General features: G+C 61.4%; 2 protein-coding genes across 2 annotated transcripts in view; both read left to right on the top strand.

The window, feature by feature from the left end:
* The first annotated feature begins 7,602 nt into the window (after nt 1-7,602).
* Nucleotides 7,603-17,799, top strand: CCDC92B (coiled-coil domain containing 92B). Its single transcript, XM_082068203.1, has 4 exons — nt 7,603-7,696; nt 10,851-11,004; nt 13,294-13,341; nt 14,018-17,799. The coding sequence occupies exons 1-4, from the start codon at nt 7,652-7,654 to the stop codon at nt 14,665-14,667; spliced, it is 897 nt and encodes a 298-aa protein (XP_081924329.1). The 5' UTR covers nt 7,603-7,651; the 3' UTR covers nt 14,668-17,799.
* A 688-nt stretch (nt 17,800-18,487) lies between these two features.
* Nucleotides 18,488-24,294, top strand: part of CLUH (clustered mitochondria homolog) — a 31,281-nt gene continuing 25,474 nt past the window's right edge. Inside the window, exon 1 of the mRNA XM_082068158.1 lies at nt 18,488-18,681. Within this exon, the coding sequence (XP_081924284.1) occupies nt 18,564-18,681 (118 nt within the window). The 5' untranslated portion in view covers nt 18,488-18,563. The remainder of the gene's footprint in view (nt 18,682-24,294) is intronic.

The following is a 24,294-nucleotide window of genomic DNA, read 5'->3' as shown; positions in this document are numbered from 1 at the left end:
GAAAGCTGACTTTAGTCTGGCATGTGAGCCCCTTCGTGTGTTACAGCCAAACTAGAGACAGACACAGACCGGACCAGGCAAAACAAGAGCTTCCAGGGACAAAGTCTGGACCCACTGAGAGCAAAGGCGGAATTTCCATTCCCGCTGACAGGCCCCATCCTTTCTAGCTCAGCAGTCACCCCCCAGCCCCACGCTGCTGCCACCCAGCAGAGCCCCAAGGATCAGCCCGCGCCACAGAGCTCAGCGCGCTCCTCGCAAGCCACATCGCTTGGGTCCCACTGGTTCCTAAAGAGACCCAGTGAAACCAATGCAATTCCCTGTTTTAGTAGCCCCGAAACCTGTTTAACTGCTCCCAAACACAGCTCTGCGGGGAGGTCCAGGGCTAAAGCCACTCAGTCGGGCAAAGAGCCATAGGAAACAGGACCTGTGCTCTCATCGCTCTGTAAGTGCTGCTCAAGTGGGACCGATGAGTACATTAATGTGTGCAAATAACAAAATACACCTGTTACATTAACCCCCCCAGCAGATCAGCCCTCCTCTGGCTCAGCTGTGTCACACCACCCTTATGCAGAGAAAAAGCAGCGAGTGCTCAGCCCCCCATGCTCACTGATGTCCCACACACTCTACAGGACTTGTCCAGGTAACTCCCCAGCCCACTGGGAAATCAAATGAATCCAGTGGAATTAACCCCAATGGTATTTAACATTAATTATAAATGGCGTTACACACTTTAAAGTTCCACATACGCCCCTTCCCTCCCGCTGTTATTCTGGCACAGGCGATTCCAGGGAAATAAATACTTCAGGGCTTTAAGGGCTCTCAGAGCAAAACTGCTGCTGAAATAAAGAGGGAAAAGCTTTTAGCAGTGCAGCCACCCAGGGACTCGGGGTGTTCCAGTGCTCTTAACAGGCAGGAGAACAGACACGGCGCTATATGTGTCTTGAGGCCCGCAAGGCTTTTATGTTAACGGCGTTTTACCATCAGACACTGGGATCCGAACTGACAGCGATGCGTATGCATCAGCAGCGAGGACGCGGCTCCCAGACTGTTCTCAACGAGCTATGAAGGGGAGAGTTTAAGCACCAAGTGAAATCGGGAGATCAGAACAAATACTTTCCAGAGATCGCTTGCTATTGGGAGATAATGCAGCCCGGGGCTCCTGATTTATTTCCTAAGTAAACCTCAAGTGTGTTACATGCTTAAAGCAGGTCCCCAAAAGATTGCGTGCTTGACAAAAAGCATGAGGCTTTTAAAACAGAAGTTTGGGGTGGCAGTCAGTGATTTGTCCTTCCCACTGCTGTAAACCCCAGGGTACTTGTGTGACGTTGCAGCTCCCGGCTGCAGCCCCTGCATCTGGAACCTTACTTGGAAGTGAAACCCAAGATGCTGAGGTATTCACAGGGCTCCAAAGACAGGCTGAGGGTCAGGACACCCGCCTCTAAGCCACGAGGGCTCCTGGCACAGCGGGCTGTCAGCAGCACGGCAGGGACACAGCAGCGCTCCCCATGGACCCCAGTCCTGCACCCACCAGCCCCCCGTACCTGCTGGGCGAGCCCAGGTCCGCCCGGCTGACGATGCGGTGCTGCTGGGGCGAGTACAGCCACTGGAAAGCCGTCAGCGTCCTCTCCTCGATCCGAAAGCGGCCCTCTCGCACGTACCTAAAAATAACAGCAAGAAAGACTGAAATATTTATTAGCGCAGGATTGCGGTGAGGGAGCGGCAGGACACCGCGAGCAGAGCAGCTGGCTCAGCACCACCGGCTGCTCTGCAGGGTAGGACCAAAACATCACAGCCCCAACTGTCCCCATCAGCAGACGCTCCCATGGACACAAAGCCACAGCTGGGACAGGGCATCCCTTCCAGGTGTGCCCAGGGGAGGGGACGGTGTCCCCACCACCACTGCCACCAGAGCGGAGGTCCCCGTCACCCAGCACGGGCAGCTGCAGTGCAAAGCCTTGCAGAGGACATGGGACGCCCCAGGCCAGGCCATGAGCCCCCGTGACCCCAGGCACAGAAAAGAGCAAACATCTCCAAACGGGATGTTTCACTGTAAAACCCGGGGAGGCAGAAGCACAGCACCCCCAGCTCAGCACCCCCAGCTCAGCACCACCACCCTGGGGCATCATCTGCTCCCACAGCTCCCGACCAGCCCCGGCGTCAGGCATTAGTCTGGTCTAGGAGCCAGTGCTTTCTAATATTGTTTTGAATGTCAGGCCAGATGTTGAGGCTTATTAAATAATATTCAAGTGATGAATTGGTGTTCATTATTTTAATTAGAGAAGTACAGGTTCTCTCTTACATGAGCAAAATGTCAGTAACTGCAGTTGTTCCCATATTTTAGAACCCAACTCTGCTGCCTGTTTTCATCCCAACAACCAGCTGCACTTCACACACCCTCCTCTGAACATGAAATTTCATCAACAAGCAATTAATTATTTAAAGCCCCTGTAGTACTGGTTGGAGCCACACGCACACACAGCCGCGGCAGCAGGAGGGCCCAGCGGGCTGGGGGGGCTCGCAGCCCCTCCCGTGTGCGATGCTGCGGCCCCAACTCGCCCAGCGCAGGGCGGGAGGTCCTGCCGGGGCCAGCGCGGGGGTCGGGACCTGCTGCTCCCAGGAAGGGGAAGCCAGGAGGTTCTTCGAGTGTCACCGGTACGGACCGACCCGCTGATTTTCTTAGTACAATCAACCAAGCACATTACAGTCCCAGTGCTCCCCTGCGGCTCTTGCATGCGGTAACATTGCACAAAGTAGTGGCAGGCAAGGCAGGACGCCTTTTGGGAAGGAAGGGGGCGGGGAGTGAGACAGAGGGGATGGCAGAACAGCCAAGTAGCCATTGTAACAGTTCGGGTCTAAGTGTGCAAGAGAAATAGTGTCCTAGGACAAAGAAAGAAAAAGCTTAACAAGCGTAGAGTAATCCGACAATTTCCACTCTGTTCTCCCGGGTTTGCTGGGATCCCCCCACAGCCAGGAGCCCCAGCCCAGCGCTGGGATGCAGGATGAGCCCTGGGCTCGCTCCAGCTCTTACATCAGCAGCACCACGCTGTAACCGAAGTCACCCCAGTCGCAGCCTGGCATCGCTGCAGCGCCCTGCTCAACAGTCACGAGCTTTGGACGTCACAAACCGCACAATTAAAAATCAAAAAATACAGAGGAAGCTTGTTTCCAATGTCAGCCCAGCTGCTCCGGTCACTGCGATCACCCGGTCCCAGCAGGAAGAAGCAGGTCCCCATGCACCCAGCCCAGAGCAGCCTCAGCACCCCTTCACCCCCACCACAACAGCCAAGATATCCCCCAAGCATCCCGTGTATGCCCCAGAGACTTCCCGCTGCACGTACGGGACCCAGGCGTGCCCGGGACCAGGACGCTGCTGCTCCCCACGCTTATCCCGTGCAGGGCAGGGCCATTTCCCAGAACTGGATTCTTGCTTTGGGATCCAGCTCTTCTACTGGACCCCAAACACCAGAGACCCCCCTGCAGCAGCTGCAGCCCCGCACTGCCCCCTCCCTGTCCGGGGACCTGTCCCGTCCCCCCCGGCTGGAGCGACCGCCCCTCTGGGACCCACCACAGCCCCGTACCCAGGACTACACTGCGACCCTTGGGGTGCCCCGGGGGACCCGGGCTACGTCCTGTCCCCCCCAACCCCACCGGAGCCCTCCCCGGCCGGGATTCCCCCGTTCACCTGGCTTAGCAGCCGGGACTCTCCCGGGCTAGGAGCACCCCCCACACTAAAGCCGGGACCCCCTTGCAAATTGAGCCCCTCCCGTCGCCCGCCGGGTCCCCCCAGCCCGGAGCTGCCCCGGCCCCTGCGCTGCCCCCCCCGCACTCACCAGCGCACCAGCTCCCAGCGCCGCTCCCCCGCCGCCTTGCCCGAGGCCATGCTGGCCCGCAGCGCTGCCGTAGGGCGGGCGGGGCGCCGGGAAGGGGGAGCCCCGCCGGGGACGTGGGGGGACCCCGCCGGGGAAGCCCCGGTCCTGCAGCGCCGGAGCGCGGTCACCGTCCCCGCGGGGGCTGGGGCGGCTGCGCGGGCTCCTGCGCGCTCCCGCCTCCTCCGGCACCGGGGGACCGGGCCGGGCAGGTGCGGGGGGGTCACATTGCCCAGCTCGGTTATGTAAAGCCCCGTGCAGCGCCCGCTCCCCCCAGGACAACGGAAGCGCGCCCGGGGGGGCTGCGCGGGTGAGGGGCTCCCGCCCACCGGAGCCTCCAAGGACACAAGAAGCTTCAAATCACACTAAAAGCTGCTCCTCAAAAGTGATGTTCTGGCCCTAAACCCTTGCTTTTTTAATCTTTAAGAACATAATTTCCCAACTCAGCACGCACAGCTGCTGCACCCATAATCCAACAGCTTCACTGAAATCAAAGAACATTGATTACTGAAGTAAGTACCTGCTATTTGCAACTCTAGAGTCCCGGTCTTGTTGGGCCCCAACACATCTGAAAGGCATTAGTGGCTCTGTCCCAGCTGGTCAGGAGCAGAGTGGTGCTTTGCTGGGTCAGACGGAGAGGCAATGCCTCCTCAGGGTCACGTCAACAGAATTCATGCGCCCCCCAGCACCCCCAGCGCTGTGCTGACCCCAGCGGGACGTCCCTCTGGGCCAGCGCGCCAGAGCCAGCCCGGCAGATTTGGCCTCCTCTCCCCAGGCTGTGCCCGTTCAGCCGGGTGTCGCACGGCCGCGCTGCCCCAGCGCCACCGCAGCCCTCCCCGCAGTCAGCTGGGCAGAGCAACAGCGCTTTGAAGAAGGACAAATTGCATTACTTAGCTCAAGCAAATATCCTTACAAGTCTGATATTTTCAAATCCCAGTGGAAATGTTAAGCTAATGTTAAATTTATCAAAACCCTCTAGCTTTTAGACCTCCATCACTTTAAGGAGCTTCTTATTAGGTTCTTCAAAGTAATTAGAAGACATACACACATTACTTTCAATTAGGTTGCAAAATAATATTTGAGGCAAAGTTAAACTCATTTTTAAAATAATGCAAAAAATCCCCTAATAAATAACTTGGGGTGTGGAGGGAAAAGCAGTGCTGTAAAGCACCGCACGCAGCTGGCCCCGCTGGGCACAGGACACGGGCTTAACTTTGGTGCACGCTGAGACAGGCGCTGCTCTTGGGAAGTGGCTGGATTACCCCCGTATTGGTTGTCACCTCTGATGGGAACTGGTGTCACCCATCACAAGGTGTGTCACCACAGACAGACCTGTGGGCAGCCTGCGCCGCTGCCGCTTCCCGCACCGCTTTCCGCACCGCTGCCGCTTCCCGCACCGCTTCCCGCACCGCTGCCGCTTCCCGCACCGCTGCCGGTGCCGCTGCCGCTGCCGCTGCCGCTAGAGGCCAGTGTCGGTTCGGAGCTGCGGGCAGCGCCGGCCCCGCCCGGCGGAGCTGCCGCCTGCGACATGGCGCTGCAGCACCGGCAGCTCTGCCACCTCCAGCGTCCTCTCTCCAGGGCGGCTGCCGGGGGACAGAGCCACGACTCTGCAGCCAAACCTGGGCTCGGGGAGTCCCTGCGCAGCTGCTCCCCCAGCCCCGCTGCCGCCCCCGGGCCCGGCCAGCGGTGCTGCCAGCACCTCTGCGGGCAGCGCTGCAGCCGCGTCTCCCAGCTGGTGCCCAGCAGGCCAGGAGCAGCCCGGCTCTGCCCGAAAGCCTGCGGAGCTCCGTCACGCACCTGGGCTGGCAGCAGGGACCCCACAACTCCTCCTGAGGCTGAAACGGGCATTCCTGCCAATTTTGACTCATTGTGTTGATTAGAAACCACCTCAGACCCATCGGAGAGGCCGTTCCTGTCTCTCAGAACAAAGTGGGAGCAGGGAGCGAGTCGCAGCGTAACTGCAGCGCAGGACAGCGTGGTTGCAGGAGGCATTAGCTGGGGGGCTGCTAGGCCATGTCGCAGTCAGAAACCTGAGAGCAGCTCTCTCAGATCAAAAAGCTGCCACCCAGACCAGCTCACTGTGGAGTGGTGAGCACAAGCAAGAGAGGTGATGGGAAATGTTGACAGTCTGTGTGCACTGTGGCTGAATCCAAGCTGCCAGCAAGCCGTGCCCCGCTGGGTCAGAGGATGCGCGGTGCCTGCTGCCCCCCCCGCACGGCCGTGTCCCCGAGCCATGACCTCGTTCACAGAGGCAGCTCTCCCCGAATGCCTGACCTTGGTTGTTTGGAGGCTTGTCTTTTATTCGCTGGAAAATCAATGAAAACTGTACAAACCTGGTGAAACATGATGCACTCAGAAATCACTCCTCCCTCTTTCTCCAACCCCCCTATCTGTAATTCACTGCTACTCAAGTTAGCACACGAGTTAGGGGAAGATACAGTGAGACATTAAAACAGCACACACACCCCCAAACATAGCAAACTGCAAAGAGAGGGGCAAAAGACACCTTGGCAAGAGCTGACCTGATGGTTATAAGCAGCTCCTGATGAGACAACATTTATCTGAGTAAGAATGTCTGCACTGTCCTTCTTCACACAGAAGTCCTTCACCTCTTAACAACTTGTCATTGCAGGAAGATCTCTTTTTCTCAGAGAAAGCAAGTTGAGAGGAGGCCCACACAGGAGTCAGCACAGGATAACCTCGACTGCTTTGTGTAGCACAGGCACTCAGTCAGAGGTTTGAAACACCCAAGGGGAAGAAAGGACATGTGGGATGACGAAATGATGCCATAAACCATACCCTGTGGGCTGCCCTACAACATCTTCACATGCTGTTAGTGCACTGAAGGCTGAGTACGCAGAACAGTGGCCGTTGTAATGTGAGGATGGCAGCACAATCTCGTTGAGCATCAGACCAGGAACACTGCACTCTCTGTAGCAGATTTGGGAATAAGGGAATGGGAATCAGCAGACTGTCAGCTGACGGGGAGGACGCTACCATTTCTCTGCGCCTTCACTGCCATGCGACATGGAACAGGCCACTGCATCTGAGCTTCCCCTGCTGCAAAAGAGGCACAATGAATTTAGTCATCTTTGAAAGTGGAGCCCAGCTGGTCTGCATATCACAACAAAAGGGTATGAAGAATTAGTAACCACATAAGTAAACCACCTTTTCTCACCCTCTCTCTGACCACAGCTTCTGGGAAGCTCTTTTTTGACTCGCGCTCCCCACCGATTTCCCGGCTGGAGTGGGGACCACCCCACATCTCACTTCCATTCCCCCCTTCAGTCGCCTTGACGCTAAAACCCCGCAGGACACGCGAACGCTGCGGGTTCCCAGCCGCCCCGAGCCCGTGGCCGCTCCCGGTGGCGCCCGCAGCCCCGGGGCTGCGCTGGGGGCGGCTCTGGGACGCGCCAGCTTCAGCACCGCGGACAGCGGCGGGGAGCGGGGCCGGCGGCGGCCGCGGGGCGTCCCGGGAGCGGAGCCCGGTCCGGTGCGGGGTCCCGGGGAGCGGAGCCCCGGCCTCAGTGCGTCCCCCCCCGGCCGAGCCCCGGCCCGGCTGCGAGGGGATGTTCCCGGCGCTGGGGTCGGCGCCCCGAGCCCCCGCCTCGGTTCCCGGCGCGGCCCCGCTCCCCGCCCTCGCCCCGGCGGAGCTCCCCAGTTCCGGTCACGTTGCCGCCTGTTTACGGCGCGGCTGGCGGCGGGGCCGGGCCGGGCGAGGCGGGGCCGCCGCAGGCAGCGCGGGCAGCGCGGGAGCCGGGCCCCGGCCCCGGCCCCGCCGCCCCATGACGCCCAGCGGGCGGCCGGCGGGGCCCCGCCGCTCCCCCCAGGTAAGGGACCGGGGCTGGGCGCGGGGGGGCGGCCCCGGCGGGGAGAGCGGCCCCGGCGGGCGGCGGCGGCGCGGAGCCGCTGCGGGGATGCGGGCGCGGGAGCCGGGGGCCGCGGGCGGGGAGCGGCCCGGGCAGGGTCAACGCGCTGCGTGGGGACCGTCCCTCCAGAAGTTGCCTCCAGCCCCGCTTGTGCCTGTTCTAGAAGTTGCTTCGCCCCGCCAGAGCCGCCGCCGGTTCCCCGCCCGCTGCGGAGGCAGCTCCGAGCACGGCGGGCTCAGCTCCGGCAGCCGCGCGGTTCAGCGTCCGCAGCAGGACTCAGCTGGGGACCAGAAAGCGTCGCTCCGAAATTCCCGAAGTGCGGGATGGCACGGGGGGGGATCACCCACCTGATGTGATGATTGATTCAAAGCGTTGATGGTTGGCCAGATTCTGCTCCTGGCAGCGAGCTGAATCCATAGTTAATTCCCCCAGAGCCAGCAGGAGAAAACACGGCCTTGCTTTCAGCATCTGCAACTGAATCACAAGCTTCAGCTTTGGCTGTTAGTCACGCAGCGGTGTTTAGAGAATTGCGAGAAAACACAATAATTTATAACCATCCGTGTATTGATTTTATCTTTAAATAGATACTGATAGATAGTGAATAACAAATAGGATTCCAAGTGTAATTCTGCCTCTGCTGAGATCAAGGAAGGTTTCCCACTGACTTTCACAAGGCCAGGATTTCACCTCTAGTTTCTATTCCTGGCATTGCTGCTACCTCTGTGACCTTCTGCAAGTTTCTCAGCTTCCTGCTGCCTTGTTTTCCTGACGTTTAAAGCCACACGAGCTCTGGGGCATTGTTGCTCATTTGCGTTTGTGTTCTTTGAGATCGTAAATACTAAGCAGTACAGATTTCTAATACGTATCAGTGTTTATTCCTGCATATGTTTTAATGTGATGGAGAGGGGTTTGCTGGCAACCACAACAGGATAAATTATCGACCTGTTTTGGCAAACCTGGTTTTCGCCCTCTCACTCCTGGTTGATTTGCCATTTAATGGGGAAAAATGATTAAGTGATCTCGGTTTGACAGTTGTTGTGCTCAGTATGTGTATGTGCCATATCTGCCTTTCAAATGCACCATCAGAGCAGAGGTTTTTCCTTGGGTCGAAGTTTTGGGATTCTGATTGGCATGAAACAACAGCCTCCAGTACAGTTTTGCCCTGGAAGCAAATTCTCAAACAACCTGTCTGTGCGATGCAAGCCAGCTCTTACCAGACTTGCAGCTAAATCATTGTAGCTACTGCAAGAAGTTGCTTCGGTCGTTTTGATTTGTAAACCGAGTTCTGGTAAGTTGGCATGGAATTGTGAATCTCAGCGAGGTCTGTGAGCGCTCTGGACCAGCGGCTGGGATCAGGACCCCATGTGCCCTGTCCCAGAGGCTGCAGTCGCACGGTGAAACAGCGACGTGTCTGCTGCTCCTGCCGGGAGCCGAGAGCTGTTTCTCAAGGGAACAGCTGAAAGTCAGGGTGGACAGACCCAGCTCAGCCAAACCCGCTAAGGATTTCTCATAGCAATGCTGAAGACAGTCACGTAAATTATGCAGGCTTTTTATCTTCCAAATCAGAGATGACAAACAGCTCTCAATTCCAGAATTGTTTTTCTTTGGCTTTCTTTACAGCTTGATATTTAATCAACGATTTCTTTTTAAAGGGAAACATTTTCATTGGTAAAAAAGGGTAATTTCCCACTTAAAGGGAGGAGGGAAAGTTCAATGGAAAATTTGCAGCCATTTCTATTAAAGACATTTCAACTAGACAGAACAAAGTGCTTGAAAATAGCACGAAGTGTCCCCCGGGCTTTGTCCAACCTACTTTCCGCCGTTCCCAAACGAGGTGCCGCGGCTCCCACCAGGAGGCTGCTCGGCTGGGCCCGGCGCCGCAGCCCCGCGCCGGCGGCAGGACGGGCCGTGCTGGCGGTGGTTCGTGTCCCCAGCCGGCAGCAGGTGCCGGGAAACCGGCACAAGTAACTACCCCCCTTAACAAATTCCCCTCCCTCTCATGGAACAGGAGACCCAGTTTAAGGATTCCATGATTGTGGAGAGGCTTTGGCAGGAGGAAAGCTCTGAACTCACGGCACTGCCAAGATCACTTACAGCGGAATCGAGCTTAAATGCACTTTGATTCGATTTAGGTTGCGGGAATTGTCTTGAAATGTGCTGCGCTCCCCAGCTGTGCGTGCTATGGACGTGAGCCAGAGCGCTCGCTTCGTGTTGAAGTTTCTATGGAAAGAAACCTGAAGACAGCTGTGAATGAAGGGGGGGAGCAGCAGCTCCCCGGGACAGGACGGTGCACACAGTGTCCGCTGCTGGCCGGTGCGGTGTCACCGCGCTGGCACCGCGGTGTGCTGAGGCTGCCCCTCCTCCTGCGCTGCGTGCGGGGAGTCAGGGTGGATTCTGTGTTAGTGGGAAATGGTATTTGCCAGGATTACGGGTCTGTTCAGGGGGTTATGTTTCCCCGTTGCACTGGCACGGCGGGCAGCTCGCGCGCTGCTCTGCCGGAGCCTCACGTGGGGAGGGACCCCGACCTGCGCCGCGCCGCCCGGCGCGGGACGCGCGGCAGCTCTGCTGCGCTCGCCAGATTACTGGGGAAAATGTTTCTTCTTCTGGAAGACAACACGATTCTCCTTGCCATGTAACGCTGATTGGGTTAGACGGAGCATATTGTATTTTTCATGTGGTAGATCTCTCGCTGCAGTTACTGCTTCGTAACATGCGGCTTGTCAGGCGAGAGCCAAAATCGTCTCTGGTGCAACTCCCACCTGGGGACTGCAGGAGCAATCCTGCCCCAGATGCGATCCTGCTCGGCGATAAAACATGTCCTAGGGCCAAATCCAAAATAGAAACGAGCCATCCTGATGTCAGGGTCTGTGCAGCAGCATTTTCTGTTCCTGCAGCCCATGAGCCTCCGGCCTGAGTGCAGCAGGACGAGAGCCAGTCCCAAGAGGCACTGGGGCAGTGGGGCAGCTTGGGGACCGTTCCCTGGGGTCCTGCTGAGTGCAGCTGCGTCACGCGCAGCCACGGCCCCGGAAAGGGCACATGAGAGCAGCCCCCGCTCTGCCCCTCGCCAGGCTGAGCTGCCGCGCATCTGATCACCAGCCATCTCCGCTCCCCACAGGCCTGGACCGTGAATTTGGTTGCGATGGAGACCGTGTCCCTGGAGCACCAGATCCAGAGCGTGCAGCGGCACATCGCTTTCCTGAAGAAGGAGCAGATGGAGCTGCTCCATGACCTGCACCTGGAGATCCTGCGCCTGCAGAAGCACTGCTCAGGTGAGCGCTGGGGCGGCCACGGCGCGGGGAGCCGCGAGCCCACCGAGCCCCTGCGGGCACCCGGAGCCGGGCCCACGCGGGAGCTGGTGCTGGGGCTTGGCAGGACACGAGCCAAGGGGTCCTGCCGGTGCGGGATCAGGGGATCTCCATCCCTTCCATCCCCCTGCTGGCACCCCTGGCCAGGTGCCACCAGCCCCTGCCGGGACCATGCTACGTGGTGCGATGTGGGTCAAAGCCTCTGGAGTCGCTCCTCTGCCGGGGGGTGCCAGCAGGTGCCTCCAGCTGCAACTCCGAAGAGCCAGAGTGATGTTTTTCCCGGGCATCAGCTGGTCAAGCGGGTGATAAAACAGGAGTCTGTGTTGATAATCCAGCATTAAACCCTCCCTCTGCCGGCGTGCCGTGCTCAGAGCATGCTTCGGAAGCAGGATTAGCCCCGGTGGCTCAGCGCCCTCCCGGCTGCTTGTTCTGCCCCTGGCAGGGGTTGGGCTGCAGCGGCCGCTGCCCCGCGGGGCTCCTGGTGTAAGGCGAGGGAAACCCGGCATTAGCCAGCAAGGTGGCTCTGCCTTTTCCTCCCATATTCTGTGCCCACAAAGGTGTTTTGATCATTACGATGTGAAAGTGGTTCTTCATTTCTCTCAGGTGCCAGTGGGCCAGGGGAAAGAGGCAATGGGGGCATGTGAGACCACTTTCAAAACACAGCCACCAGCCCCCTGCCCATGGCCCTGCTGTGCCAATGTCACCCGGTGTCACCCTCCCCTTCAGCCAGCCTCGCTCCTGGCCCCCGCCCGCCACCAACACTCCTTCCCGCTTGTGCCAGCGCTCTCATCAATAATTCAGCCAGAGCTAATTACTCCTTGTCTTCCAGCCTCTCACCCTCCCTGATTCCTGGGAAACAAAGACGTCTGCAGTGATAGAATTGTCTGTTTCTCTCCATCCTTTCCGAGCTTTTGCTGTTCTGTTTCGTTATTTTAACGGCTTCATCCGTGGCCTCTCCAGATAGGAGACGGCAGAGTTCTCGTGCCTAAGTCAGCCCGGGGGGTTGGGAGTCCCGGGGGCACGGCTGGTGATCAGGGGTCTCCTCGTGCCAGGGCAGCCGGGTGGCAGCCGCGCCTGGGACAGGCGACGGCCTCGGCTGGCGCGTGTGCCTCTGCAGCCCCTGCCCGCTCGGGGCGGCGGGGGCAGCCGGCTGGTGTGCAGGTGGCTGCAGGCGGTCCGGGTGCCGCGGTGAGGAAGGTGCGTGCAGGGGGCGCAGGGCCGGCCGGTGTTCCCGCGGCACCGCGCGGTGCAGGGCCGGCCGGTGTTCCCGCGTTACCGCGCGGTGCAGGGCCGGCCGGTGTTCCCGCGTTACCGCGCGGTGCAGGGCCGGCCGGTGTTCCCGCGGCACCGCGCGGTGCAGGGCCGGCCGGTGTTCCCGCGGCACCGCGCGGTGCAGGGCCGGGCTCCACAGCTGCAGCCCGCGGGGCAGCGGGGCCCTGACAGCTCTCCAGAGACGGCGCCCGTGCTCAGCCCCTTCTGCCTCCTCGCTGCCCTTGTTCTCCAAGACACACGGGCAGAGAAGCCTGAGCCAAGCGTTTCGTTTCAGAAGGGTGGCAGTGATGAGGATTAGAGTCAACATGAAAGCAGATTAAAAGAAAAATGTAGGGCAAAGATTAACTATTTTAACTCATTTTCAGGGAAAAAAATGTCCCAAAACAGCGGAACGCTGCTGCTGCCCTTTTCCGCCTCCCTCAGAGCTGCTGGGGGTTGGGTGGGCTGTGATCATTATCTCAGAAGAGATTGTGTGTAAAGGAGCGCGGGTTAAAGTGAACACAAAGTCCCTCTGTGGGCACATCGCGCTGGACGAGCCCGTCCCCACGCGTCACGTGCAGAGCTCAGCCTGGAAGCAGTACATTGTGAAATACCTGCGGCGGCAGCTTACACTTTGGTCTACTTTCAGTCCGTTGCTCTGCTCTTTGTTCTGATTTAAAGCACTGAAAACGGTTCAGCAACTCTCTTAGAACAAGCAGTGGCATTGCCAGAGAAACGGAGCGTCCCGCTCGCCGCGGGGCAGGACCCGCAGGTGCTGCACTGGCCGTACCGCAGGGGCAAGCGCCGGGGCAGATCTCAGACCTCAAAGCTGCTTAATAATATACAAATTGCCAGGATCGTGTGTTTGTCTCAGCCCGTGGCTCACGCCGAGGGCAGGCAGAGGCAGCGCCGCGGCGGTGCTGGGCGCCCGTGCCCCGGCCCCGGCGGCAGCGTGGGACGGACAGGGGATGCTCCTTCAGTCCCTTTTGGTTTCTCTTCCAGAGCTCACCCATGACCTGGAGATGAAGGAGCTGGAAGCCCGCCAGCAAGGTAAGGGCACAACCCCAGATGAGATCCGGGGAGCGTGTCTGGGCGTGGGGGGTGGCCCTGAGGCCACTCGTCCTGCCCGGGGTGGAGGTTCCTTCCCTGCGTGCACAGCCTGGCTCCCCGTAATCCCGGATTAGCATCTCTGTCCTCACTAACTGAGCTGTGGGGTCTCGGGTTTGAGCTTGACAACCCCTCCTAAACTGGCCTGGCAGTTTCACTGCTGCCGTGTCCTTTCCTCTTGCAGGCGGTATTGTCCCCCCCGTGCCCCCTGTGTACACTCAGGGTCACCTTTAGGGTGAAACACCAGCTACCCAGGGAAATCTCAAAACCGCAGCACGAGGCTGCAGCGAGGCAGAGGCGGCAGGTTCCATGGCAACGGCATCCTCCGCTGAAACTGCCTTTGCTCTCGCCCCGCGGTTTGGGTGTCGCACACGGGGCTGTGCCTGCAGCACTGCGGCCACGGGCAGGGGGCTTGGAGCTCCAGCTCCCAACAGCACCTGAGCAGCCTCAGTGACACCACTGGAACAAGGCAGCAGCACGGAGCGGCCAGCAGCTGCGTCCATGTGTCCTCACAGCCATGTCGGGATGGTGCAGGGACCCCCAGGAGCTGTGGGCTGAGTCTGTTGTGCCAGGCTGAGCCGCCACTGCCTCCCCTGACCCCTCTTCCTTGTCCCCACAGATGTCCTGGACCGGGAGCTGGAGGAGAAGTGCCGGGCAATGGAGGCCCAGCTGCAGGAGAAGGAGAAAGACAACCTGGAGCTGCGCAAGGAGCTGCGGCACAAGGAGACGCTGGTGGCCGCGCTGCGCTCCAGCCTGCGCAACAAGGAGCGCCGGTTCCTGGAGGAGCTGAAGCGGCGGAGCCACCGCGTCACCATCCTGGACACGGAGCTGCAGAAGCAGACGGAGGCAGCCGCCTACCTGTCCCTGCAGCTGCACGCCACGGCCCAGCGGCTGCCGGGGCCCCGGGCGGGCGGGCGGCCGCCCCCCGAGCAGCCCCCACCCGAGGGCAGGCCCCGGCGCCGCGGCCACCGGCCACATCCCCGGCGCCCACCCGGGGATGGTGCCCGCGCCAGGGACCCCGCGCCAGAGGAGCACGACGCCATGCCCGACCCGGCCCTGTTCCTCTACACGGTGCGGCCGCACGGCCCGCAGCGCCCAGAGCCGCCCGCCCCGGCCCACGGCCCTGCCGGTGCCACCGCAGCCACCCGGGCACAGAGGCCGCCCCGGCAGCCCCCGCAGGAGCCGGCAGCCAGGGCCAGGTCGAGCAAGGGCGAGCCCAGCAAGCGGCAGGGGCCTGGCCCCCAGAGTGCCCCCCGCGCCCGGGAGTAGGCGGCGAGGGGACGGCACGGCCCGACCGGCCCGCATGGCCGGAGCCCAGCGGCACCGGGGTGGGCACCGGCCGAGGTGGCTTTTCCAGTCCCCTCGGAGGGGAAGGGGCAGCAGAAGGTGGGTCCCCTGCTCGCACTCCTGCCCACGGGCAGCCGGGAAGGATCCCCTGGCCCACGGGGTCTGAGCCGCTGGGCAGCGCAGCGCCGCGGCTGCGGAGGGGCGCTGGCTGAGCGCCTGTGCAGAGCCTCCAAGGGAGAGAAAAATGAACGAAAATAGGATTTCTGCGACGAGATCTGCTGCTGCTGCTGCCGCTGCCGCCCAGGGTGCAACGCCAGGGGCATGCGCCGGGCGGGGTGTGTGCGGCACACGCTTGGCACCGCGGGCTCCGCCGAGCCCCAGCCCCGGCTGGCACCGTGCGGGGGTGTCAGGCCGGCTCGGGCGGGCAGGGGGCTCGGGTCCCTGCTGTCACCGCTGTCACCGCTGTCACCCGCCCTGCAGCGGCAGCAGGGCGGCTCAGGCGCAGCGTCGCGGGCAGGCGGTTCCCGGGTGTCGCGCAGGGGAGGCACCGTTTGGCCTTTGGAAATGGCTGTTTCTCTCAGGTTCGGAGTGGTTCTGCTGGGGTTTGTCTCTGTTCTAACACGGGAGAGGGCAGCGCGCGTTTGCGCTGTGCGGCTGCTCCTTCGGCTGTGGGGTGCACAGCTGCTTTCCTCTCTCCTTCCCAGACAATCCTGATGGACAGAGGATGTTGCATTTTTATTATAAAATCCTTGATAAAATCATGGTGTTCACGACTGACCTGAGCATCGAAAAGGGGAGGGAGAGGTATGATCCTTCTTCTCTGTAAATACCTTCCTAGCAATCATCATTTTTAGTGCCTAGTATGTAAATGAAGCAACCCTGTCTGAGCTGCAGGATCTTTTCCTCCTCACCGCTCATTAGCAGCTTGCTGAAGGAGTTGATCTGATTCCCAGTCCCCCGGCTGCTTTTGCGGTGCTTGCGGGCAGCTGGGCAGGCCTGGCCCGCAGCCCTGGGACCGCGTCCCCAGCGAGGGGGGGGCTCCCAAGGGGACGGGGCGGGGACCCCCAGGCTCCCCCTTCACGCCAGCGTAACTGCTCGGGATGAGTTGTTGGGGGGAGCCCTGTGCTTTGCCCTGGGCACCCTTGTCTCGGAGCGGGAAGGATCAGCTCCTGCGCGCTGTACCCGCTTCCGTCACTGCTGCTTTTCTTCGGTGGGAGGGAAGCTCTAGAGATACTATATATACACTTATATATATATATATACACACATACATGCACTTGTTTTGAAGGGAAAACACTGTATGATTGTAATAGAATGATGTCAAGATAAATTATTTTAATCTTTGTATTTATATAAAATGATCAAAGAGATCAAAACGTTCAAAAAAGAAGAACAAGCAGCCAGCGTTCCTGTATTTCCCGAGCAGGCTGCTGCGCGCCGCAGGGAGCGCGTCCTGCAGCCCCGGGCGCAGGCTCGGACGAGCCCCGGCCCGTGCGACACGGATCTGTAGGCGTGTTTGGGCTCCTGGGAACCCGGGGGGTGCCCAGTGTCACCCTGCGCCGTGTACCCGACACGCACAGACCGGGGAGCGTCACCGCAGACACCAACGCGCTTTGTATGGAACGAGCAATGTTGAATGTTGACTCGTAAAGCTTAATGATTAGATTGGAAATGGATGCATAGCAATAAGCTCGGTTGTTAAACAACGTCTTACGTCTATAAAGCACAACGTGCCGAGAGCTCTGTGCACACACTAACAGCCGGGCCCTCTCCTCCGCACGCCCTTCCACCTGCAGCGGCTCATGGATTTGATGAGTTGGGTTTGTTCGTTTCATTTTTCCTCATTATTTCGCCTAATGCTCCCAGAGAAAGCAGCGTCTCAAACTGCACGAGCTCGCAGCAGGCGCGGGGTGAGCGGCGCGCGGGGGAGATGCTCCCGCTCCACTCTCTGCGGCGGTGCCGGTGCCGCGCAGGAGACAGAGCCCGTCCTGACAGCTCGGTGCACGCTCCTCGGGACTTATTTTAACCTTGGGCAGACCGCTGGGAAGTTTTCCCTCTTGACCGTGTTAATTAAAAAGCCATATTTTCTGAATGTGTTTGCTGGAGCTAATCCAGGCGTTCCAGGCCGCATCCTTCCCATCCCGCCGTGGGGGCGCTGCGAGGCGGGGGCAGCTCGGCCACGCGGCCCCTGGGGCGGCTGTGGGGCCGTCGCGCTGCCGCGGGCGCTGGCGCAGCCTGTCCCGGCGCGGCCGTGCCGCAGGCAGAGCGCGGGCGCCGTGACCCGCCAGCGCAGCTCGTGCTGTCGGGAGGAACGGGGTGAGAGGGGCACCCAACGCACCCCCCGGCACCTGGAGCTCCGCGGGGTGCGGCAACGCCTCCTGCCTCTTTCCAAGAGATTTCATTCATCTTGTAGCTTCCAGAGGAGATCCCCTTTCCTGTCATTGCGATCACAGGAGGAATGAGATCGCTCAAATCTTTGTATGTCTGAAAAACCAAACCCTTTCTCCCCCCGGGCCGCGGGTGAGGTGCTGAGCCTCAGCACCCAGCCCTGCGGGCACCATCGGTATTTGCTTGGGCGCTTCAAGGTCACGTGGAAGGTCACTGTCCCCGCAGCCCTGGCCCAGGCTGTGCAGGCCTGCTGGGGCGGGGACGCCCCCGCTGCCCGGCCGGAGCTGCGCTCGGACCGGGGGGGCTCTGGCTGCGGGAGCGAAGGGCCCCAGGTACAGCCCCTCCGCTCCCAGAGCAGCTGCGGTTTAGTGGGAGCAAAAATACTCTCCTTGGCTGCGTTTGTGGAGCTCAGCTGAGAGCACAGCAGCCGGCGCGTCGTGCTGGGGAGAGCCGCTGCGGCGGGACGGATGCCAAAGGTTTGATAGCGCTCTGCTTTCTTTGAATGTTCATTTTAGAACGTGACACCATTATTCGCCAGGATGATGTTGACTTTGCTTTTTAACCAAGTGCTTTTCAAAACGTGTTAATACGCAGAGACTAGAGTATGGAGCTGTACTTTAGGAGTCGTTGTAATACGCCTTTTTCTTAATAAAGAGATTGAAATCTGCAGAGCGTTGTCCTGTCCTGACCTGCCCCTGGACCTCCAGCTCCAAACCATGACCCACTCCAACCCGAACCATCTGTGCTGTGCTCCGGGAGCTGCGGGCGCACGGTGCGAGCGGCGGCGCCGGCTGTGCCTGAGCAGGGGGGGGGCCCCGCACGCCCCAGCGGCCCCGCACGCCCCAGCGGCCCCGCACGCCCCAGCCGGCCCCGCACGCCCCAGCGGCCCCGCACGCCCCAGCCGGCCCCGCACGCCCCAGCCGGCCCCGCACGCCCCAGCCGCCCGCGCTGCTGCTCCCGTGCGCCTGCGGCCCCTGGGCCCCCGCGCCCCGCTCAGCGCAGGCGGCCGGGTCCCACGGCTTCTGCCCGCGTTCCCCGTTCCCCGCTGGCCCGGGGCAGCACAGGCCGCACGCCGGGCGCTCCCCGCCGGGCCGTCCCGGTCCCCCAGCAGGCGCTGCCGCCGCCGTGTGCGGCCCTCCCGGCCGGCGACCTTGCGGCCTCCGGGAAGGTCGCCCGCAGCCGGTGACCTTCGCTGGATCCTGCGGGACCTCCCCGGGCCGTGCCTGCGCCCGGCGCCGAGCCGAGCCCGTAGGCCGGCCCCTCAGCCCCGCGGCGGCGCCCACGACGCGGCCCCGTCCGGCCGCCGCGGGGGCGGATCGCGCGGGCCGAGGCGGCCGCGCGGCGCGGCCCCTTTAAGGCGTTGCCGGCGGGCGCGGAGGTTGGGCCCAGGCGGGGCGCCGTAGCGGCGCGGGGTCGCGGCACCACGTGGGGCCGAGCGGCGCTGTCCTTCGCGGCGGGCGGGCGGGCGGGCGCGGGGCGCGGCGCGGCCCATGGTCGGGAAAGCGGACGAGATGCCGCCGGCCGCCGTGCCGGCCGCTGCGCAGGGCGGCGAGCAGCAGGAGCCGGGCCCCCGCGGCAGGAGGCCGGCGGACACCCAGCAGCGCCCCGGTAAGGGGGCCGCCGCGGCCGGGGCCTGTGGCGGGAGCGTGGGGCGGGCCCGGCGGGGCCGGGGTGCCCGTCCCGGGGTGGCAGTCCCGGGGTCGCGCTGCCCCCTTCGCGGCGCCCGGGACCCGCCGGGGCGGTGGCGGGGGAGCGGAGCCGCGGCGGGGAGCCGGGCGGCGCTGTCAGTTTCGGCTGCCGGTCCGGCAGGGACCGCCCGGCGGAGCGGCCCGGGCTCGGCCCGCCTGTCCCGCCGCGGGGTCGGGCGCCCGGGTCCCCTCGGCCCGGGGTGCCCGGTCCTTGTGGGAAGCAGTCCCGGGGCCCGCCGCCCGCTCCGCGGCTCGGGAGGCTCCGCGCGGCCGGGGGAGGCGCTGGCAGCGGGGCCGGGACGCGCGATTCCCGCTGCTCGGCCCGGTCCCGGCGAGGCCGAGCCCGGGGACGGGGCCCTGGGGAGCGGCCTTGCCGTGCGCGCTCCGGGGCAGGGCGGGCCCAGCCCGGCCCGGCGGAGCGGGAGCCCCGGCCCCGGTGAAGGTCACCTTCAGGGCCGCACCACCGCGCGGCCGCGGGGCGGAGCGGCCGCTCCGGGGCCCCGCGCTCTGCCGGGCCCGCGGGCTGCGGAGCGGCGGGCGGCGCGGAGCGGCGGGGCCGGCCCGCCCGTGCCGGGCCCGAGGAGCCCGAGGAGCCCGCTGCCGTTGCCGGGCGCGCTGCGGCGGCCGCTCCGGGGGCGGCACGGGAACGGTCGCTGGACATGAGGGGCCGGGCGGGGAGGGCCGGCTCTGCCCGTGTTGTCCAGGTCGCGATAGGTGAGAGAGGCTGGGCTGGCCTGGAGCTTCGGGCTTTGAGAGCCATTGCCACGATGGGAAATACTCCAAGTGAGACCGTGGCTGTTCCTGGGAATGGCCGGTGGCTTGTGTGAGTTCTCCACTGAAAACTACATGTTTTAACTAGTTATTTGCTGGCTGCTCAAGCTTTAAACTAGAGCCTGGGTGGCTCAGGCCGGGGACGCGGTGCAGCCCCGTGTCCTGACCATCCCCAGCGCCTGCTCCGGGGCTCTGGGCACAGAGCCCGCGGGGCTGCCCCTGCTCTGCGTGCTGCTGATCGTCAGGACGTTACAGTCCTGAGCGCTGGTCTCAGCTTTAGCCTTTTTCTCTGATCTTTGACATACAAGAAGGGCAGGAGCAGCGTGGTTTGTGGCTGGCCTTCGTCCTGGGCGCTTGTATCCGCTGAGCGAGTGACCCGCCGCTTCCTGCCTCCCCTGGTTTTATGGCGGTGAGGTGAATTTTTGAAGCTTGCCACCTAAAGCAAAGTTCATGAGCGTTTGGTTTGGAGCAGGCTGGACGCAGGCCAGGAGTGGGCAGCGCGGTGCTGAAGGCCCCCCCTTCCTCCCGCCCGCCGGATTTTGGAGCAGGCGTCGTGCCCGCAGTGCCAGAAACTGGGTTAAAAAGTTACCCCATGTAATCCCTGCCTCTCAGGGCGAAGGCTGATTGCTGAGGGAGGCAGGGAGCTGGAAAAATCCTCCCTGGGTTTCAGCACTGCACAATGGCTCAGGTGGCTCCTGGGTCTGGGGAGGAGGGGGAGGAAGGGGAGGACGCTCCTGTCCTGCCCGCAGCCTGGGGCTGAGGCGGCGCCCTCCCGCATGGCTCCCTGCTGCGGGCCGGGCGGCCTGTCCGCGCTGCCAGCGTTGCAGCTCTGCTTCTCAGGCCTCTCTTTCTGCCAGGGAGGATTTGCCTCTGCTGTGTTTACCCGCCGCTGCCTGTGCCGTTCGTGGGGCACCCTGCTCTGTCCAAGGCAGACGGTACCGCCGGGCAGGCTGTGAGCCCCGCTCCGTCCCGGGGAGACGGTCGGTACCGCCGGGCAGGCTGTGAGCCCCGCTCCGTCCCGGGGAGACGGTCGGTACCGCCGGGCAGGCTGTGAGCCCCGCTCCGTCCGATGGAGACGGTCGGTACCGCCGGGCAGGCTGTGAGCCCCGCTCCGTCCGATGGAGACGGTCGGTACCGCCGGGCAGGCTGTGAGCCCCACTCTGTCCGATGGAGACGGTCGGTACCGCCGGGCAGGCTGTGAGCCCTGCTCCGTCCCGGGGAGACGGTCGGTACCGCCGGGCAGGCTGTGAGCCCCGCTCCGTCCCGGGGACACGGTCGGTACCGCCGGGCAGGCTGTGAGCCCCGCTCCGTCCCGGGGAGACGGTCGGTACCGCCGGGCAGGCTGTGAGCCCCGCTCCGTCCCGGGGAGACGGTCGGTACCGCCGGGCAGGCTGTGAGCCCCGCTCCGTCCCGGGGAGACGGTCGGTACCGCCGGGCAGGCTGTGAGCCCCGCTCCGTCCCGGGGAGACGGTCGGTACCGCCGGGCAGGCTGTGAGCCCCGCTCCGTCCGATGGAGACGGTCGGTACCGCCGGGCAGGCTGTGAGCCCCGCTCCGTCCGATGGAGACGGTCGGTACCGCCGGGCAGGCTGTGAGCCCCGCTCCGTCCGATGGAGACGGTCGGTACCGCCGGGCAGGCTGTGAGCCCCGCTCCGTCCCAGGGACACGGTCGGTACCGCCGGGCAGGCCGAGCGGGTGTCTGGCTGAGGATCGCCCCGCTCTGCTGTGCCAGGCATCGGGCCCTGGCGCTTGGTTGCTGCGCTCCGCTCTGTGTGCGAGAGGGCTGATGACCGCTCTGTCTGCCTCCACGCCAGACGAAACTGTTGGGGCCACTCTGTCCTTCTGAGTGCAGAAACACACAAACATGAACAATTGGGGTTCTTCCAGTGATTTCTGATGGGGGCTGTTACGGGTTAAGCTACCTTTCTTGTTAGCTAGCACAAGATGAAGAGACAGCTGTTGCATGCAGCATTTCTTGGATTATTTTTGGTCCTACAGTTGCCACTGTCTTCGCACAAGTAAGTTTGTCTCAGGTGCAAGTTCAGCAGTGCTTCTAGCTACCATAAAATGCTTTGCAACCTTGCCTTGCCCAAAGATTTGCTTTTTCTAACTAGGTCTCTCCATCCCTGTTCTTCCTGGCCACTCGTATCTTCAGCCACGTCTTCTGTTAAAGAAGTGGAGAATGCAGGTGTTAGTGGAAAACTGCTGCGGAAGCAAGCGTAGCTGTGCATTAGTAACAAGGTCAGGAGACTGATTCTTAATCTTGGGATCTGCTGTCGCTGTCTGTCACCTGACCTTGGAGGTTTGCTGGTGTTTGGGAAAGGGCTGAATTGCTGGCACTCGGGGTTTTTTAATATGCAGTTATAACCGGCTTCAGGGGGAGAATCAGAAGAAGTGCAAGAGAAATCTGATCACTGCTCCAAGGTGAGGAAGAGGAAGGGAGTGTGGTAACAGAGCATCTGTGCGCAGGCTGGGGCTGGGAACCCGAGGGGATTGTGTCTGGAGTGGTTGTGCGGTGGGATCACGGAGCGGAGCTCCTGCTGGCAGCTCGCTGCTCGGCCGCCACAGCCTTGCTCATGGGTTTCCCAGCTGAGAAGCAAAAGTAAGTAGGTCAGGAACATGCACCTGGATAAATCCACCCGCAGAACTGCCTCACGCACAGTAAAAGGAGCGTTATGCTGCAGTCCTGTGTTTGTCTTCCTTGTCTGTAAAGGACTAAACCTGGCAGCACACCCCACACCAGCGTAGCTTTCTTGCATTGTGCTCTGTGGGTTGTACTAGAAAGCTGTTATTTCTAGAAGCTTTACAAGTCTGAAGTCCATGTGTTTTTTTAATTTGCATTTGAGAAGTAAAACCAGCCCACGGGGCAGCGCTGGGGCAGCGCGAAAGATGGAAGCCAGAGCGCGGCGGCGGCAGCGGCGGCTGCTGCTCTTTGGGAGCAGGTCAGTGTCTCACCAGCAGTAACAGGGCTGTCTAAGGGTTAGTGTTTGGCTCTCGCCCCCTGCGAGCGCGTGGCTGATGTAGAGGAGCTCGCATGTACCTGTTTGGCAGCTGGGCCTCCTTTTGCATTCTGCCTCTCTAGCGTGATGAGTCCAGGACGGGTGGTTATTGGGCGTTTTCGTGACAATTCGGCGCAGAGGCACTTACACGGGTGACAGACCTTCCCTCTTCAGGTGCAAAAGCAGATCTGTACTCACAGAAGCGAGCTCTGTTCTCAACCTGCCGCGGTGCTCGCCAGTCGCTTGACGAGTGCCGAGGGTTAACAGCACATGTTTTGAAACGGTGTCTCCTCAGTTTGCCATTCTCTTTCACGTTAAAGAGAAAAGCTCTACTGCAACCTGTTAATGAAGCTGCAGACTCAGAGTTTAATGTAGTTACTGTCCAACGACAGAAGACTGCAGGATGGTGACTGTTGCCGAGCGAGCCTCGTGTTGCGCTGGTCCCGCTGCACGGAGTCTAATGGGAGAGGGCTCTCGCTGTCTCGGTAGCTTTCTGAAACTAAGGTATGTGCCAGAGTAAAACACAGGGATTTGGAGAATCATCGACTGATTCTCAGTGTCCATCTGAAATGTGATTCCTTCATCCAGTGCTCTTCTCTTGAAATTTGAGGAACACGCTCTTCCTAACGTAGTTGATGTTTTTGTCGGTGCTGCTCTTTGCACTTTGCCTTAGCTCCCAGTCTTTGCTCGCGGTCTCTGTGATGTTTGAATTGCATGTTGTAGCAGGGTCATCCAGCCAGCTAGTTTTGGGACTAAGTTTCCAAAGTTTTGGCCAGATAGAAAGTTTACAAATGGGTTTCCATGCAGTTCCCAGGTGTAGAGAGCACAGTGTGGGTAGCCCAGGGTGCCAAATGCAAAGTACGAGGCATTTCCGTGGCCTGTCGGTGCCTGAGCCGGCAGCTGTGGGACCGTGAGTGCCCTCGGGCACAGCTGCCGTGCCCGTGTCCCACTATCAATACAAATACAGAAAAGCCACAAACTTCTCAGCAGGCTGGAATGCGGCCTGGGTTGTTTAGGTCTATCCAGCCAGAGTTGACTGTGGATGCGCAAGAGCCAGGAGTGAATAATTTCCCCGCTTGCTGCCCGTGATCGCTGGTGCCACGGGTTGCTGTGCCTTGTCAGCCGCCGCTCAGCGCCAGCCAGCCCTGTGTGGGGAGGCTGCTGGGACAGACACAGCGCTGTACCTCTGCCACAGGTGGGTTATAACCAATTGGAGTTAATGACAGCGGGAGAGCAGCTCTAATGTTTCACTGTGGGCCCTCATGGAAAGAAGCGCTTGTTGCAGCTGGAGCGCTGACAGTTTGGGGAAGCGGTGGTTTCCCTGCTGTCCTCCACCGCCCGGACGGGCTGTCCTGCAGAAACATTTCCCCTGGGGCCACCTCTGGAGCTCATGTTGTATTCATTTCGTCCATTTATTTACATTCATTAAACTATTAATTTTGTTTAATTTATTATACAGCTAAAATGTAATTTGCATTAGCTATACTGACACCAGCCCTGTCCTTCCTCTGTACGTGTGTGTTGGCCCTGAGCGGGTGATTGCGTGAGCTCCGTGCTCCGGGCTTTGTTCTGGCTCTGGGATGCCTGTGCTAGGGCTGTGGCACGTGTTTGTGTTTGCTCGGCGTGGGAAGGGCCCTCGCTGCGCGTGAAGCTGTGCTGAGCGCTCAGACTCGCTCGGGCTGCCCCGGCTTGGGGGGTTGTCAGGTTTCCTGAGCAGACACAAAAGCTTTCCCAGATGAGTCCAGGGCTGGTTGGGTCCACATCA

Source organism: Streptopelia decaocto, assembly GCF_964273445.1.
Source record: "Streptopelia decaocto genome assembly, chromosome: 18".
NCBI lineage: Eukaryota > Metazoa > Chordata > Aves > Columbiformes > Columbidae > Streptopelia > Streptopelia decaocto.
Note: the sequence above shows the minus strand (reverse complement) of the source record. Positions and strands in the feature narration are given on the sequence as shown.